The sequence below is a fragment of the Cydia pomonella genome, chromosome 2 (assembly GCF_033807575.1).
Source record: "Cydia pomonella isolate Wapato2018A chromosome 2, ilCydPomo1, whole genome shotgun sequence".
NCBI lineage: Eukaryota > Metazoa > Arthropoda > Insecta > Lepidoptera > Tortricidae > Cydia > Cydia pomonella.
Genome location: NC_084704.1, coordinates 7,560,324 through 7,579,501, shown reverse-complemented (window position 1 = coordinate 7,579,501; position 19,178 = coordinate 7,560,324). Strand labels below are relative to the sequence as shown.

Genomic DNA, 19,178 nt, shown 5'->3' with positions numbered 1-19,178 from the left:
GAATATGTCCGCACAGATTTTGACACTGACAGTTGATACATGGTTGATACTTGACGTTCAAATTTGGCCCGGTCGGTTTTGCGCCAAAATAATGTCATACATACGCATTCTAGGATTTATTAACTCCTAATAATTTAAAATAAAGCTTGAGTTACTAAATACAAACACGCGACATTAGATACCAACAATGTCTAAACGCAACAGCGTTGGACCTTCAAATACCCTATTTAACTATTTTACTAAAACACCGCCCGCTAACAAGAAGCCGAAACCCGCAGAAAATGGAGACAGAAGTCCAGACCTCGACGCATTAAAAAAAGAAATAGAAGTGAAAATTGAGAGTAAGTATATATTTGAGTCAATGCTGGTATCTATTGAATAAGATTTAAGAGGATAATTTTTCTTAGAAAGATTTAAACCATACACATTTAATGATTTTTTAGGAATCTCTTTGTTCCATATTGTGGTCCAAAATTCAATCTAGTACTCATATTTTAAGTGAAATTTAATATTTCTTTTTGAGATAAATAAAATATCTTTAACCCGATATTTATGTAATATAAAAGACCCAACAATGTTTATAAAATATTTTCTAGGTAAGAAACGTGAGAGGCAAGTCACACCCTCCCCAGAAGTGAAGCAGGAACACTATGATGATGACGAACCTATCGCTCCTAAGAAACGGAAGAGGATAAGACTGAATCCTTTGGATTCCGATGATTCTGATATGGAAAATAAAGGTAGATTTTTAAATGAGCATACCTTTCTGTTAAGGATGTATTCTAATTTCTAATAAATAGATTATTACAAAGTTTCATGCTCTATTGCTTTAAAATCTTAATTGGAAACTATCCTCAGACTTAGAGCATTTACTAACTGGAGACTCCTTGTCCGTCAATTTGTGTACAAAACAGTCTGATTTTTGCAAGGGGCACATCAAATGTATGCAGAGGCACGTTAAATAAATTGCTAAAATAGAGGTATCTATTTATAAATGGTTTAGTAACATGATCAAATCCACAGACTATACACATAATTAGGTTTGGTACTGGAGTTCTTGTTCAAGAAGGCTTGAATTATATTGGACTAATGCTACCTCCATTTTAGTCTAATGAAAACAGGGGACTTTACACAGACCAGTGAATTTATTAGCAGAAGTATGCAAGTTTTCTTATATACATCATGTCATTCACTATAAAATTCATGTTGTTGACTACAAAAGTATAAATCCAAATAATTGGAAGTTATAAGAATTATTATGTTCTAATTGACTTATATTTCTTATAATATTTTGTTGTTTAGTAGATAACATAATTGAGACCCCAAAAGAGACAGCAGTAGGGAAGAAACTGAATGATAGTTTTAAGTATGAGGCCAACCAGACACCAAAGGCCACCAGCAAGAGCTCAAAAAAACCAGCTGCAACAAATGGGTAATTGTTATTTATTCTTATTTTTACAAAATAATAATGCTTTTCTTTACTGTGTATCGACTCCTACTAAACTTGACAGATGGTTTTGATTAAGGGGCTCTCTAACTCCAATGATCTTCGATCTGAATCCCTTAGTTTTCTAATGTTTTTTGTAGCTTATCATATTAACAGCAACGGCTTTAAGCAATATAGTATCCCATATTTACTTCAAAGTTCAATCTCTTCGAGATATTTGGCATCAAAATTGATAAATTTTAGGCCAAAAAACTGGTTTTCTGACCATAACTTTTGTACTAATTAGTTTAAAATCGAAATCTCAGACCAGTTTTTAGAGACGTTATCTTTAACATACCTAAATATGTAGATTTCGTACATGTAAAAGCCTTCACAGCAATAGAGTAATGAAATAAGGGTTTTTTTAGACAATGTTTAAAAAAAAATATAAAAAAATAAGTGTTCATTTCTCTCAAAAATTGGTAGACCAGAATGGAGATAAAATATTGAAGAACCTATAGCCGTTTGTACTATAATTCTATCTATAGAGCAAACGTAGGAGTAACGATTCAAAACTTGTCAAAATCTATGAAAACTGCAGGGAGCCCCTTAAAATAAATGGGAATCATCTTTCAACTTGTCAACTCTAACTTTTAATACCATGACAACCTGAGTCAAGGCACGCATCGTCATGAATGACATGATCTATAAGTGGCACACTTATCATTAATGTAGCAAAGCTTGGAGCAAAGCATTAACTTTCAAACACTTATTAAAGTGCTGCTTTGAAATGTACTTGAACAATACATGACAAGATTCAACCATTTATGAATTTGGCCATATACATATTTGGTGTTGCAGCAACTGCAGCAAGTATGTAATGTATGGGTCCTAATTCATATTGCAACATTTGTTTCTGCAGGCCAGCCATGCCAGCAAAGACTGGGGCAGCAGACGAGTTGCCAGTCAGTGATGATGGCAACTGGGTGCACTGCAAACTGGACTGGCTCCGGCCCGACAAGATTCGCGACGCCAACAAGAGGAAGCCAGATCATCCGGACTATGATCCTTCCACTCTCTTTGTGCCAACAGAGTTCATGAATAATCAGACTCCTGTAAGTTATTTCGTATATGAAGTCGCACATACTTCGTAAGACTGTCACACTTTGATGCCTCTACATAGCATATATCTGATCTGAACATGCAAAATTGCAAACATGAAAATTATTCATATTGGTTAAGTATGACAATAAAGTCCTTCTATTGCAAGCAAAAGTGAACGTTAACTACACGCTGTAAGAGCCAGTAAGATAATTTCCTCGCGCACAATAGGCGCTATTTTCAATAATAGACGCAATGTTTATAGCCGTACGTCATAATGTATACGAAATAACATTTGATATTTACCAGTCGGTTTTCGGTGAAGGAAAACATCGTGAGGAAACCGGACTAATCCCAATAGGCGGGTCCACACAGAACGAGCATATTAAAGAAGGTTCTAAAGTATCCAGCGTATTTTGTGACTGACAGTACCATGAGTTACTTTGTCACATAATTAACATTATAGTACGTGCCATCCACGATGACGCGCAGATTTGTCAAATCTAACCTTTATTAACATGACAATGTGAGTCAAGGCACGCGTCTTTGTGAAATGACACGATCTATATAAGTCGTCATCATCATACTCAAGCTTTTCTCCTCGTATATCTCTAGGCTCATCGTCAATGGTGGCAGATGAAGTCATCACATTACGACTGCGTTCTCTTCTTCAAAGTTGGCAAGTTCTACGAATTGTACCACATGGACGCCGCGGTCGGGGTCAACGAACTCGGATTCTCTTACATGAAGGTACTTTGCATTTAAATTTGTGTTTTATGGACCTGAAGGCCTACCGTGAACACCGTAGGTTCCAAATTGCGGGCATCTTTCTCTGTCACTCTGATTACGCCTTAATTGGAGTAAAAGAGAAAGACGTGCGATAGTTCTATGCGTCATTTTTGTTTAAGGGTTATCGATAATCTGCAATGTCAAGTTGCCATTGATATATGTGCCTTATGATTTTGGTTTTATAGTTCATTTTTGTTGTAGGGTGATTTTGCTCACTCCGGTTTCCCGGAGAGCGCGTACGCTCGAATGGCCAATACGCTGGTGTCCAAAGGGTACAAAGTAGCTCGAGTTGAGCAAACGGAGACGCCTGATATGATGCAGGATAGATGCAAGAAACGTAAGTGTAACAATTAAAACGCATCTATTTCAGTAATGAATTATAATCGTTAATTTTACGAAAAGCCAAATTTGTCCTTGTATAAGCGCATCTCTCATGTCCTCTTAGAGTCTGTTGTGCTAAAAATGCCTGTGCTAAAAGCATAATAACTCCTTTTCTTTATTTCTTAAAATAGATCATTACTTATTAGGCGGGTCCACGCAGAGCGACTATACGCGCGAGGCAATTTGCCTATTGACTTATAATCACTTAAATGTAACACATATTCCAGTGGGTCAAACGTCAAAGTTCGACAAGGTAGTGCGTCGTGAAATATGCCAAGTAACGCTACGTGGCGCGCACGCGGCCGGCCTGCAGGACCCGGGCCCGGCCGAGCCCGGCGCGGACTACATGCTGTGTGTAGCTGAGGAGGTAGATATTTTGCCCACTAGTTTTCAGGTGTTAATGATCTGGATATAGATAATAGATAATCATCTGAGGGTTCCTACAAGACAAATTAATCGTAATAAACGTGTGCGATCTTTAGGTACTGAACTTTTCGAACATATCAGATTTTTTAAAATTTATATTAAGGCGAAATGTAACTATTGATTCAGACACCATCATCATCACCCCCCGTCTATCCACTGATCCCATAGTCAAAACTTCCGTTTTCAGTCTTTAGGCGGGTCGACACAGATCGATCCGCCTCGCGAGGAAATTGTCGCGTAGTTCGGCCTATGTAGACGTGCCTCGGCCGCATTGCCACGAGGTACGTCTCAACCGACCGAGCTGCTTCGCGCGGCAATTTCGTGGACCCGCCTTTTGAAGTATGGCTATGAGACGAAGAGGTATTTATTAGAAATATATTTTGCAGGAAAGCAATGGCATTAGCACATATGGCGTGTGCTTCGTCGACGCTTCAATAGGGTTGTTCCATCTTGGACAATTCAAAGATGACAAGCATTCCTCAAGACTCCTCACTACTCTAGCGCATTTCCCGCCAGCACTAGTAAGTTTATAAAAGAAACGATATTTCGTTATATGTCTTAAATTCAGAAAGTTTATAGAATTTGTTCATACTTTGCAGATCGTATACGACCGTAGATCCACCACAGCGCGTACATCTAAGTTGCTCGGCACACATTGCCACCGCGCACGACGCGAACCTCAAACATTATGGCCACCGGAGAAGACGCTTAAAACGCTCGCAGAAAAGTACTACAAGACCAACGCGGATGGGGATTGGCCGGAGGGATTAAAGCCATTCTTACATGAAGGTGACTACAACGTATACACAATTTTAAAATTAGCGCCCGCTAAATATACATCATTTTATTATATTATTATTATTATCTATGGATTATATTAGAGTAAAACCTCTTCAATTATAAATTTCTTAATAAATTATGAATTGATTTTACGTCAAATTTTGCTTGGTCGTTTTGACACTATCGGTATCGCGCATATATACTTTTTGCGCGCACCCATATAAAAAGTAAGTACGCTGATCACAAATTAATTTCGTACATTGACGCGCCATTTCGTTATCGTACGTTATATTATCCTACGTGCGTTGTACTGTTGTCTCATCCATGATGCCGCGGTCAATGCCATTGTGAGAGTCGGACAGCAATATAATTATGCGCGTGTGATAGAGATAGGAAATGGCGAGTCAATGTACGAAATTCTTCGCGGTTAGCGTCCTTACTTTACCTACTGAGACTGACAAAATAATAAATATCGTAATAAATAATAATAGATCCTTGTGGTTGACGTAGTGGGGGTAAAATAAGTCCTGACAAATTTCTTGCAGGTGACGCTTTGGGCTTAACTCCCGCCCCAAACTGCTACCTGGCCATTAAAGCCTTAGGCGGCTGCGTCTCCTACCTCTCCCAATGCCTCCTCGACATACAAGTACTCGGCATGTCGCAGTTCGAGTCCTTCGCGCCGCCCGATGTTCTAAACAAGACCTTATCGCAAGAGCTTAAGGTCGAGAATAAGTGGGAAGGCGGCAGCACCATGGTGTTGGATGCTATTACGTTGAGGAATTTGAGGATAGTACAAGATGAGGGGTGTTTGTATGACAAGTTGAACTTTTGTGCCACTGCCATGGGTAAAAGGTGAGAAAAATGTCATAAATACCATATAAAAAGAGCTAAGTGCTTTTCCGGGTGAATTTTTAAAATAAATAAATATTATAGGACATTATTACACAAATTGACTAACTCCCACAGTAAGCCCAATAAGGCTTGTGTTGAGGGTACTTAGACAACGATATATATAATATATAAATATTTATAAATACTTAACTACATTGAATACACCCATGACTCAGAAACAAATATACATGCTCATCGCACGAATAAATGCCATTATCAGGACTACCCACTAGGCCAGATCGGTCGTCAAAAATTTAATTATTAAAAACAATTTTGAGGTACGATGGTTGAAACACGATCCTGTCCCCAAATTTACGATGTAACAAAAATCTATTTAACCTTTTGAACGCCACGCCTATCGTACGCGGCGCGTAATCGTGAACCTTGTCGGTACGCATGAAGGTTGATATACGGCTGTAGCCGCGCGCGTTCATATGACGCGCGCGGCTACAGCAGTCTTTGGCGGTCAAAAGGTTAAAACTACAGAACACACTTCTCCAATAATTGAATATACACTTTACTGTCATAGCAATAAAGTTAAATGTCCACTTTCAGACTATTATACCAGTGGGTATGTGCGCCAAGCTGCAATTTGGCAGTTATAAAGGAACGCCAGGAAGCCGTCAAGGAGTTATTCGAGAACCAAGAGCTGAGTCAAGATGCGAAGAACATTCTCACTACACTGCCGGATTTGGAACGGCTTCTGGCGAAGTACGTGTTGGCTCTTGAGATGTTATTTACTTATTTTCATAGAATAATCCATAGTTAGCAAATTTTTCCACCATATGGGTCTAGAGGCCGTGAGTTCAAGTCCCACCCAAGACAGTAATTTTTCCACTTTTAAATTTATTCTAAGCTTAATAGCATCGTTTTTGCTTGTTAAAAATTAATCAAGCTAATTTATTTATGGATACTAACGTAAACCCGAAATGGCTCAACAATTAAAGTACACACACGCGCGCACACACACACACACACACACACACACACTCACACACACACACACACACACACACACACACACACACGCACGCACGCTGTTTTTTTGTTTCTGATGTTCTAGATTATTTTCTAATATTATTATAGATTATTAGTAATATTTCCTAATCTTTACATAGATTGTGCATAACTTTCTTTACAGTATGATTATAATAACACCCGTCTAGATATAATACATGTATAAAGTATATAGAGACAAATGGAAGGTAACTGGTACTTATAGCACAGGTTCATACCTATTTTAAGTATCAGCGAAAAACTCTTGGACAATGAATCCTATGTAATATATTATAAGAAATTATGTATTAGGTGTAAACTTTTGAGGTTAATAAACTTATCTTATCTTATCTTATCTTATCTAAAGTCCGTGACTGTACGTTAGTACATATTGCGTTATCTATAATGCGATGTTCGTTTGCAGAGTGCACACCCTCGGCAACCTGAAGCGCTCGACATCACACCCCGACTCACGCGCCATCTTCTACGAAGAGAGGACCTACTCTAAACGCAAAGTCCTTGACTTTATCGCCGTGCTCAATGGATTCCAGTCGGCGTTGAAACTTGTTGAGTTATTTGATGACGCAGAAAGCGGAATGTTGAAGAAATTAACGAAATTTAATCCGCATGGAAAGTTTCCGGATTACAGAGATACGTTGAAGTTTTTCAAGGTTGGTAATTCTTTTGTGTGACAGACAGGTTTCAATCTCCGTGTTGACCGAACATCGACTGACTGACACTCCTGTTTTGGAGCGACGGTCTAAATTAAAATCAATGAAATAATTGATAGTACATAGCAGGACAGTTCACGACAGCACAATCAAAGGCGTACCTATGATAACAATCGTGGATTGTCACGTGACTTTTTGCATCCGTCATCCCAGTACATTTTTACATTTACATACTTTTTAGATTGTCCATATTCTACGAGGAAGAGATCTATTCTATAGTGATACTTTGAAGTTTTTCCCGATTGATGACAGTTGAGATCAAAGACTTGTGAGTGACGTTCGTTGTCGCATTACTGCGACGATTAGGATATAATTATAATGTTTGATTATTCCGTCACTGTCACGTTATCGGAAGTAACCTTTTAGCTTTAATTGTCTGTGGACAATGGATACATAATATAATAGTGTTATGTTTCAGGAAGGATTCAACCAATCCGAGGCCGAGAAAGAAGGTCGCATCCTGCCCGGCGCGGGCGTTGATCCGGAGTATGACAGCACTCTGCAACTTATTGACGATATACAGAAGGAGCTCAACGAGTATCTGGCTGAGCAGGAGAAGTACTTCAAGTGTCGGGTAAGATCTAACCAGAGACATGTCAGTCGCTTCGCTTGACAGACAGATGAAGTGTGCGAAAGGGAAGCCATGACGTATATGAACAAGCCATAAGTGCAAAAGAGGCAGGCTACATATGAGAAAACGTAACCAATTTTGAGTTCGAAGGCGGCCGAGGCGGCCAAAATCATATTGCCGTATTTTTTAACGTGAAAAATATAAGCGAATCAAAAAGAAAAATATATTTTAAGTAATTTAATGACGATGGTGTCATGTTGTGTGCCGGATTGTAGTGTTTCAGGGCCAAAAAACCCAGGAAAATACTCATTTCACAGGTAATTATGATATTCCTAGCGAAATTTTCGTAACGATATTTTATCAAATTAACAGCATAAAAAGTGTAAAAAACCAATTATAACAGTTCATTATAAGTTTTTCTTCAATTGTGTGTTAATATTTCATCATATTAGTCAATAATAAAGAATATTTTGTGTAAAAACCTAAACTGTTACTTTACGCTAGGGCTTGACAAAATGTTCATATGACTGTATCGATAACTTGTCGGTATATTAGTAGGTATGGAATTAGTTGTTCACAAGACATCATTAAGATATTACCTTTATAACCGACTTAAAATAATAACGATTGTTATAATACCTTTTTTGAACGTGTACATGTTTAGCGATAAATTTAAACTTCACTTTCCAACACAGTACTTACATTTTAACCACTTTTCCACGGCTTTGCCGCCAACACAAGAAAACACAAGACAGCGTATACTTGTACACAGCGTATACACATCCAACCCAAGTTGTCAGCAAGAAAAGGCACGAAATTCAACTTTTCTTTGGTAAGTCAACTCTTTGCGAACACATTTTCAAACAACTTCAACTTTATCATTTTCAACTTTTTCAAACACATTTGAAAAAGTAGTCGATAAAGCAGTTAAACATCGATAGATTATTAATATGTTGTAACATGACATCACTATTTTTGTTCGCACATAGACAATTTACGCACACACTTGCATTTCATTTTTGGTCACACTTTCCAAGTTTGACAGTCGTTCTATACTATCCTATTTCTATGGATCTAACATGTAACACGAGGGAATTTATTTCAGGTTTAGACTTTATAATTGAAAATAAAATAGTAGGATGGTTGACCCAGTCCCAAACCAGTTAAGGACAAATTTTGACTTTAAATCGTTGTTATTTAAAACTATTTGGACGTTTACTTTTAGTTTATTTTTTATATTGAATATTGTCTAATTAAAAGTCGAGATAAGAAAAAAAAACACAGAATTACGTTCAGGTTTTTTTTATAATATTTTTAAAATTCCAAAAACGGGAATGTGCCTAAGTTTGACCAGCAGGCCCCAGTAGTTGTTAAGTTTTGTACCCAAAGTTGACCAATTTCAAAACAAGGCAAAAATAGCAAAAAATAATAAAAAGTAGCTTGTTTTTTATGATCAACTTTATTTAAATTAGAAGCAATATCTTTTTTTTAATTTAGATCAACAAGTTTTCATATTCAGTCTTAGCAATCACATTGAAAGGGGGATTTTATATTTGCGGCATGTTTCTCTAATTTTTTTCCCAGAATGTATTTCTTTTACTGCTTCGTGAACGTCGTCCTCACTATATTGAAAGAATTTCTTTTTTGGTGGCATTTTTTAATCTAAAACAAGCAAAGCAAAGAATAATGTTTTATAAGGCTTGGTCAACCATAGGAGCTTTTTTTTTTGTACGTGGTACCAAAGTCAAACCACTGGTCAACTTAAGGAACCACCACGATTTGGACCTTAAAATCGTGAGAGGTGGTATTGAATATGCCAAAGCTATAAAAATCCAGTTAAAAAAAGAAAATAAAAAATAAAAACCATATAGCCAGTCGTTGACCATCTGGTCAACTATAGGAAAACCAAGAAAAACATGCACCAGAAGTTAACCAGTTTAAAAAAGTCATGAAATAGGGTAGTTATATTTAAAACTACGTTGAAGGCGAGAAGATAAACATTTAAACTTTACAAAAAACAATCATTACAATAAGGTTCATTCAAAAACAATGCCAATTAACAATAAAATAGGCTTACCTGTCAGAACACGTGCCTAACTGTAATGGCGGCAGATCGGCAACTAACGGCGACGAGCGGAAGTAAAATGATAGTGTAGGCTACATTTTTTGTCTCATGTCATCGGGAATGTGATTGGTTTGTCAGTTAAAGTTGAAATAACATGTAGGCAACTTAAAAAATACCAGATAGTGGCGGGAATTCTTAATATTGACATTTGAAGTCGCAAATGGTCAACTACCGGTGCGTGGTCAACTACTGGGTCAACCATCCTATTTCATACAATCGTGTTATAATAGAGAGCTTTTTAGACGAGAACCGTGATTAGGCAACGAAGCTTGCTGAGTTGCCTAAGTAAGTTACGAGATTGAAAAGCTTGATTATATCACTATTGTATACAATACTTTTTCTACGAGTCATATATCTAAAATAATACCTACTTTTTTACTATAAAACCTAAATAGTTCATGAAAATTGGTAAGTATCTCAGTAGATAAAAATGTAGTACTAAGACATAAAGGCGCGACTATTTAGTCCCACCCCGCACCCGTTTAGACTTTTCTATGGGAGCGCGGCGGCACGTGATTTTTCATAGTTGAGTACAGCGTATCCAGGCCCGGAGAATTAGGGCCCCTAGGCACTTGGTATGGCACTTAGAATTTATTGGGACCCCATTCTCCATCACAAAACCATTGCTTAGCCCAGGTCTCGTGGGCCTAGACGGAAATTCGGCCCTGATCGTATCGAAATGAATATTATAGATGAGTTGGGGGCACTTATTACATGAAAAGTACGCAGTTATAGTTAGGTATACGAAATCTTAATTCAACCATTACGAGTAGAAAAAGTATGTATTTATTGGCATTAATTTAAATTACACAGACAAAAACTCGTTTATTGGTAATATCATTTTGAGTTTGTGTGGATATTCGACTTTGGATTACGTTATGATACGACGTTATTGAGCGGCGAGCGTGAAGTGTCTCCGTTTTTGCTTGGACAAAACTGCTTTCGTATGTTTGTCCGGCTGTTTTCTACAGGTCACATTTCTCAACCGATTCTCCTGGAATGTGAGCAGTTTCTACAATTACATGATTTTTTTGTAGACACAGGTTTTGGAGGTTCGCGAGGTCTATACCTCACAGAGACACTGGTTATTAACTTCATCAAAATCAGCCTATAAGTTTATCTAACATTATATGAATATTTAAATAAGTTCTCATGCGTGTGTGTTTCAGTTGAAGTACGTGGGAACCGACAAGAAGCGTTATCAGATAGAGGTACCAGAAAGCGCTACGAAAAGAGCAACCTCGGACTACCACATGGAAGGCGCGCGTAAAGGGTTCAAGCGGTTCTCTACCAGTGAAACTAAGGTAAAAGCTGAAACATAAGCAAAGCGTAATCAGAACGAAGTCAGAATTTAAAAATTGTAGGCTAGGGTGAAATCGAGTGCTCAAAAGGAAGTGATTTTCGCTTCGCCAATGAAAAAAATCAGCTTTTTTTCTACGCTAATACGAACCAGATAAACTCTGACCATAGTATAACTTTGAACACACTTAGCAGTGAACATACATAAACTTAAACTCAGCGTGGTCCAACTCTATATTAGACTCAAGTGAAATATCGATTGACTGAGAAATAATTTAAAATATAATTTACTTTACACTGATTGGTTATCGTTGATTGTATATAGTATGCCATTGTGTCGTTATGTGTTTGTCTAATTGTGTTACGGGGTAAAAGCATGAAATAATTGATATTTTTTTTATTGAATAGTATTCCCTTCCTTTTATTCCTTTATAACATATTATATCATTTCAGGACCTCTTAGCCCGTATGACGGCGGCCGAGGAGCAAAAGCGCGACGTCCTAAAAGACCTGAGTCGTCGAATGTTCGAGAAGTTCTCCAGCAACCACGCGTATTGGGACGCCGCCGTGCAGTGCGTCGCGGTGCTGGACATACTTCTGGCTTTAGCAGAGTTTGCGAGGCAGCAGAGCGGGGAAGTTTGTCTGCCGAGTGTTACTTTCGACCCGGAGCAAAAGGTGATACAGCGTCAATATGTAAACGCGTGACATCCTATAAGCCTCGAACAACCGAATGTTCGAGAAGTTTTCTAGCAACCATGAGTTTTGGGAGCATTTGGGAGGCTGCCGTTCACTGCTGGCTTTAGCAGAATTTGTGAGGCAACAGAGTTTGCTTGTCTGCCGAATATTATTTTCAACCAGGAGCGAAGAAAAGCAAGAATCTTAAAAAATCTGGAGCTGACGGATATTTTAGTTTAGAAGTTTTCTATTAGCAACCAGGCCTGTTGGGGACTATTGTAAGGCCACAATTCAGTGCGCCGCGGTGGATTTACATATTTAATACAATTTTTTTTTTCCTGTTTGGAACTGCCATCAGTCGGTAACGACTATAATCAGTTTTGATGTATGTAGGAATTGACATTGGGGTTTTGGAGACCATCGTCTCATTTAACCAAACATTAATTTTGCACAATGTGCTTCCTTTTAAGTCTATGTACAGTTTTAGTCTTATCCAGTAATTTTGAAGCCAGTGGGTTAGGGTGGCTTGCTAGGCGCTCAATATAATTGTTTGTGAATTTTTTGATCTCTTCCTTTATGGTGGTCATATTGAGATAATCGTGTATTTCATCGTTTCGGGTGAACCACGGTGCGTTGGCAATCACTCGAAGGATGGCGTTCTGTGCTCTTTTAATACAATTAACGAACTTTTGGTTATAAATTCCTTAGATAGGCTTTTAACTTTATATTTTTACTATATCAATTTAATCTGTATTTCATTGTTGCAGCCCTTCATAAACATAGTAGACGGGCGGCACCCGTGCATACCCGTGGCGGAGTTCATCCCCAACGACACGAATCTAGGCGGAGAAGCCGCGCTGCTGCTGCTGACGGGGCCCAACATGGGCGGCAAGTCCACACTCATGCGGCAGTTGGGACTACTCACTGTTTTGGCGCATTTGGTAAGTTTTAGGTTTCAAGTTCCAAGGTTTTTTAAAGTTTAGTGGTGAGGGTGTAGTAGGACGTTCGATGGGGCGGGCAGCTTGACGTCAAACGGACCGTGCGTCAAAGCAGCGTGCACTGAAGCCGTTCGCATATATTTGCATTTGTTTGTTATGAACGTCGCACATTCCGCGCTGCGGTACGCCCCGCTTGAGCGTCCACTCGGTCTACTTTGAAAGAAAATAAGTAATACTAAAAATTATTCACCTTTTTTATGATATTGGAGGCAAACGAGCTGACGGATCACCTGATGATAAGCGATTACCGCCGCCCATGGACTTTTTCTAGTATCAGAATAAAATTATCAGATCCTAAAAAGACTTGCCATACGCCGGACTGCCAAAGATGATTGGGCCTTTTAACTACAATTCAACGTATATTCCAGGGTTCATACGTGCCAGCGTCAGAATGTAGTCTAAGTCTAGTGGACCGCGTGTTCACACGGCTCGGCGCGGCCGACGATATCTTATCGGGACAGTCCACGTTCCTTGTGGAAATGAATGAGACAGCGGCTATAGTTAAGCACGCCACCGTGCATTCTTTGGTGCTGTTGGATGAACTTGGTAAGTTTTTTTTTTGTTTTAATACTGAAAGCGACGGTGACAGGGTTGATACGTCCCAGTGTCCGAATGCAGACTAAGCCTAGTGACTGCGTGTTCACGCGGTTCGGCGCGGCCGTTAATATTCTATTGGGGCCGTCCCCGTTCCTCGTGGACGAGAAGGCAGCCATATTAAGCGTGCCACTGTGTATTATTTAGTGCTGTTAGACGAGCTTGGTAAATGATAAAACCTTAGAATATTTTGTTTTATCACATCAGCCAAGTGGACTCGTAATCCAATTTTCCGAATAGAGGCTAAAAGTCTAGAAACGAACGTATTATTCACTTACATTCTTGTTTCATAACACGACCACTAACGACGATAGCGTCAAATTATCTGAAAATATATCTCTTGGTTTTCACTATCTGTGTCAAGCTAAAACGGAGTCTTATCTCCTTACATCTCTTTTAAAGCTTCAATTTCACACGCTGCAGCATATACATTTACGATTATACGAATAGCACTTGGAAACTGGAGCCATGTCTCCTACTCCGTGTTAAGCTAAAGTAAACCATAACCCTGTAATAATAAGCTTCATTATCCCCAGGGCGCGGCACGTCGACGTACGACGGGACGGCGATCGCGTCGGCGGTGTGCGTGGAGCTGGCCGGGCGCGGCTGCCGCGTGCTGTTCTCCACGCACTACCACTCGCTCGTACACCATCTGGCGTCGCATCCGGGAGTTGTGTTGGGACATATGGTGAGCACTGTAAACAAATATGTTCTTTTTCTTCCAGCCTCGTCTCATTTGTAATTGGGGTCGGCTCTCCTTCTCTAGAGATATCGTTTATGGGTCGTCGCTACTGTAAAGAAATATAATCGGAAAATTAACCATCGCATTATCAGATTTTCTATATTTGCATATGCTTACTGCCCTATCCATAGAAAGTTATATTCACGCTTCACGCTTTCTATTGCTGTTGCTGCTGCGGATGGACACTAAAAGTGGTGGTTATAAACATTCAATACTAGGGTACTAATGGCTCTATTAAGATTGTCAACAGCTCGGAAAATTAGTTTATCCTTTGCCATCTTTAAACTCTAGCGGCCCAGGAATAAATAACTTGCTGAGACAAATGCAATTATAATTTGTCAAAATAAAGATAAAAATACAATGGTGGATTAAACAGGCCTCCAGGTGTTAACGGTATATTCATACTCAGCCAAAATCCGAAGTATTTCTTATCATCAATAAAAGGTTGTAGATTTATGTCATTTTTATTGAACTACGTGTTCTAATCCTAAATTTATATAGGAATTGTTTTTAAAACGATTGACTATTTCCAATCGTCATAACAGGCGTGCATGGTGGAAACCGACGAGTCCACAGCGGACAGCGACGAGCACATCCCCGAGGAGAGCATCACGTTCCTGTACAAGCTGTCGGGCGGCGCGTGCCCCAAGTCGTACGGCTTCAACGCCGCGCGCCTCGCCGGCGTGCCCGCCGCCGTCACGCGCCGGGCGCACCACCGGGCGAGGCAGCTCGAGAGGGAGGCCGCGTGCGTGCGCGCCTTCAGGGATATTGTGAAGTCGGATGATGGGAAACAGATTAGGGAGCTGCTGGCGGCTTTGAGCATTTAATAATGTCGTACTTTTGATAAAATTGTTTACTATTTTTTTTGGCGATGTTGAAGAATTTGAATCGAGTTATTGGTAGTTTTAGGCGGTCGAATATAAATGGTCTTTGATACTATTGCTATTACAATAGTTTAAGATCTTTAACGTTGCAGACATCACACGCAGAGCTCAACAGATAGGATTATAATGATGTTTTAGTTGGGATAAAATTTTATAGTTTAAATAGTTTTGGAAAATAAACTGAATATCGAGTAGTTAGCAGTTTTAAGCGCTCGAATATAAATTCCTGTTTTATATTAATACTTTTTTAAGTTTGATGAGGTCAATTAGGACATCACAAGCAGAAAGTATTGAAGAATCTTGAGAAAGAAGCGACGTGTTTAGGTACATGCTTTTAGGGATACCGTTAAAATTGATGATGGGATACAGAGTAGACAGCAGTTAACGGCTTTGAGCATTTAAATGGTAGCTTACTTTTCTACTCAAAAAAAGGAACAGGAATATTATTAAGATAATAAACAGATGAGAGAGCTGGCAGCTTTCTAGCTTTAACAGTATTCATAAATTAATATCTAAATACCATTTTTAATCATCTGTATGCGTAAAGATAAACACAATCTTATTGAAAGCGTTATAATTCAGAATTGCTTTTGTAATAAAAGACAATACGGGTATAATTTGAGTGATCTACTTAGCAATGTTTAGCCGCCAGGAGTATTTTATTAGGATTGGGTTTCCAAAGTTGACCCCGGGTTACTTTAGGTTGCGTCCAGGAGAGCGCTAAAGTGCAAGGTGAACTCTATTGTAATGAATTGAAGTGCATTTTAATCTGTACACATTGTCGTGTGTAACGGTAGCGGTCGGTGGCGGTCAAGAGATTAATGTGTGAAAAATACAGTATTCTAAATTCATGTACATGTTGTGTAAACCAACAGCAATACTTTTGGACCATGGATGGACTTTATGACTTGGTAATAAGGTTTATAATTACGACTTTTGAGTTTGTGGGCGATGATATGCTGTTTTTGTATTGGAACTGCCACCACTGTTTTATTTTAGGCATGAAAATTCCCTCCGAAATATTAGGGTGGTATTCCACCTGTCCTATTTCTTGGTCCAACGTGCATTGCGTCTCACTCTCTCATTAAGCAAAACGTGAGATGCAAATACACATTGGACCAAGAAATTGGCAAGACCAAGAGATTGGTGGAATACCACCCTTAGCATTGGCATTATGATTTTTGTAGTTGTTTGATTGAATAGATTACTGGTTATTGTATTCTCTAAGATTTCCTAGCCTGTTGGAGTAGAATCTTTTTCAGTTGATCTGATAATTTTTGTTTCAAATGAATGATATTCCGAATTATACATATATGAATAATATTCAGAATGATATTGAATTGCATATGATATTCAGAATTAGATCGTAGTCAGTTGATAGGAGTTTGAGTTTTTTAACAAGTTTACTGCGGTATGAGGTCGAAAGACCCTATCCCATGCAGTGCAAACAGCAACACTTTAACTGTCCATCGGTGGACTTTATGCCTTTTTTAATAAGGTCCACCAATGGACAGTTAGCAATGTGGGCGATAGCATCCCATCTCAAGTATGCTTACTTCTGTAAAGTAATGTATGTTTAGTTCCTTCATACCATTCATTCTTTTTTGCCATTATATAAAAGAGAAGAAGTCGAACTCTGATTATCTAAGTAACGTGGTTTAAGTTTAAGATTTAAATCTTGATACGGTAATGTCATTTTATCGTATTTAATTGTGATAACACTGTAAGTCTATGCCATGTCATTATGATTCGGTACACGGCGGGAAGAAGTTGATAACTAGAGATATAAAATTGAGGAAATTTGAACTTAAAATAGAACTACATAATGTTCAAATTTCTTAATTTTTTTCTCTCGAGTTATCAACTTCTTCCTGCCGTGTACGGAATTTACCGTGGAATAGAATGAAATAGTTACGTTGATTGAAAAATTGGGTTAATTTCGTTAATGTTATGTTTGTCTGTATACTTAACTATAGTAATATCTGTGATGCATGATTTTAATCAAGAAACTGTTATAAAACACCACCGATTTATAAATACATTTTTACAAATAAATTATTTTTTATTCACTCCTACAATTTTTACCTATTCTGATTGGATTTAAGATACATGTTTGTAAGTACTCAAGATAAAATGTAGACGCAAGCGTGTATGCTTTTCCTACTGATTTCCTCTAATGGAGTCCAGTAATATACAACAGTTTGTTTTACAATGGGGCAAAGTTGTAGTTTAAATACAATTTTTTTCACTTCAACACCTATGGCTACACCAGGAAAATATTAACTGTAAAACATCATTAATCGCAAACAGGTACAAAGATCGTTATAAGAAGCAGATATACGTATGTAAATTAAATTGTGATTATCTAAATCGTTGCCACCTTGAACTTAGCGTGTGATATCACGTTTTGTAACTGGAAAAACTGGTTATCAAGAAGTATACCTATAGTCTCCAGCGCATACCTACAATATTCTATGTAATGAATAAGTAGGTAGGTAATGGTAATGATTATTAATAATAAAAGTTAAGCCGGAAGTACATAGTCCCACTGCTGGGCCTGACCTCGGGAGAGATTATGTACTTCTTATGTAACTATAATTGACAAATAAAGAAATAATTTGGTCATCAAACTGTATTTCCTCTACCAACTGCGTAGCAGGCAGACATGGCGCTAGCAAAAATCCGTGTGTAAATAAACCCTAGTAAAAAACTTAGTTGACACGATCAGTTGGAAAAGTTACCAATTTTATCATAATATATTTGTATATCTATAGTTCGTTTTTTTGCATTAGATAAAAGGTAAACAATCTGGACATGTATTTTTATTGAAAAACTCTTTTTTTTTTTAAATCATGGTAACTTTTGAAAGTTTAGTTTAGTTTATTTATTAACCATAAGGTAACATGATCATCATTACATGGTAAGTCAGTAATTAACAATATTATACACTATGAATTTACTATACGAAGTAAACACGCTTAATAATATTAAAAATCTATTTACAATTTGCGTCAATTAAAATATTTTGTAATGATAAATATTCAGTAATCGAATAGAAGGCATGGTTTTGGAAAAAAGTCTTCACCGTGTTTTTGAATAAATTGTAAGGTAAATCTGTGACATTTGTGGGCAGTTTATTAAATAGCTTTATTTTTATGAAAATTCCCTGTTTTTGATACTTTTTTAATCTAAGTGATGTAAGAATTAGTTTGCTACTGTTCCTTGTATTAAAATTGTGACAATCCGAACGCTTAAGCAGAGTGCTTGCATTCTTGTGAATTTCCAACACAGAGTTGTATATAAACAATGATATGACCGTCATTACCTCAAACTTCACAAAGTAGGTTCTCGCAGATGTGCGCCAATTTACCCCGCATATTATTCTAATCGAGCGTTTTTGTAAAATTAACACCCGGTTTACATCTACAACATTTCCCCAGATAATAATAGCATTAGTTAGTACACTTTTAACATAGGCATAATATACCGTTTTTAAAGTTTTTTGGTTAACTAGAGGTTTTAGTTTCAACAATGCGTAATTGCCTGATGCTAATCTATTACAAACTTTATCATTATGCATGCAATGTGTTAGTTGACTGTCAATTTCATAGCCTAAGAAACATGTATTGTGAGTGTACTCAAAAGTAGTTGTTATTAGTATTTCTTGTACTCGAAAGTGTCTTGTAGTTCACAAAAAAGCAAAATAATGTAAATGATCGTATATGATTTATAATTATTAATATTATTTTATTTGATACACTAGCAGCTC

The 19,178-nt window shown here is 37.8% G+C and overlaps 1 protein-coding gene across 2 annotated transcripts; it reads left to right on the top strand.

The window, feature by feature from the left end:
* Positions 1–48: 48 nt before the first annotated feature.
* Positions 49–17,464, top strand: LOC133532671 (probable DNA mismatch repair protein Msh6). 2 transcript variants are annotated; one of them, XM_061871445.1, is made up of 19 exons: positions 49–341; positions 597–740; positions 1,306–1,432; positions 2,349–2,541; positions 3,143–3,277; positions 3,518–3,653; positions 3,925–4,064; positions 4,510–4,644; positions 4,723–4,912; positions 5,449–5,755; positions 6,350–6,505; positions 7,215–7,461; positions 7,940–8,095; positions 11,387–11,521; positions 11,970–12,191; positions 12,959–13,132; positions 13,558–13,735; positions 14,320–14,471; positions 15,071–17,464. In XM_061871445.1, the coding sequence occupies exons 1-19, from the start codon at positions 188–190 to the stop codon at positions 15,350–15,352; spliced, it is 3,363 nt and encodes a 1,120-aa protein (XP_061727429.1). In that variant the 5' UTR covers positions 49–187; the 3' UTR covers positions 15,353–17,464. The 2 variants fall into 2 exon arrangements, with proteins under 2 accessions (XP_061727429.1, XP_061727422.1); XM_061871438.1 differs by having other exon boundaries at positions 1,303–1,432.
* The last annotated feature ends 1,714 nt before the right edge of the window (positions 17,465–19,178 follow it).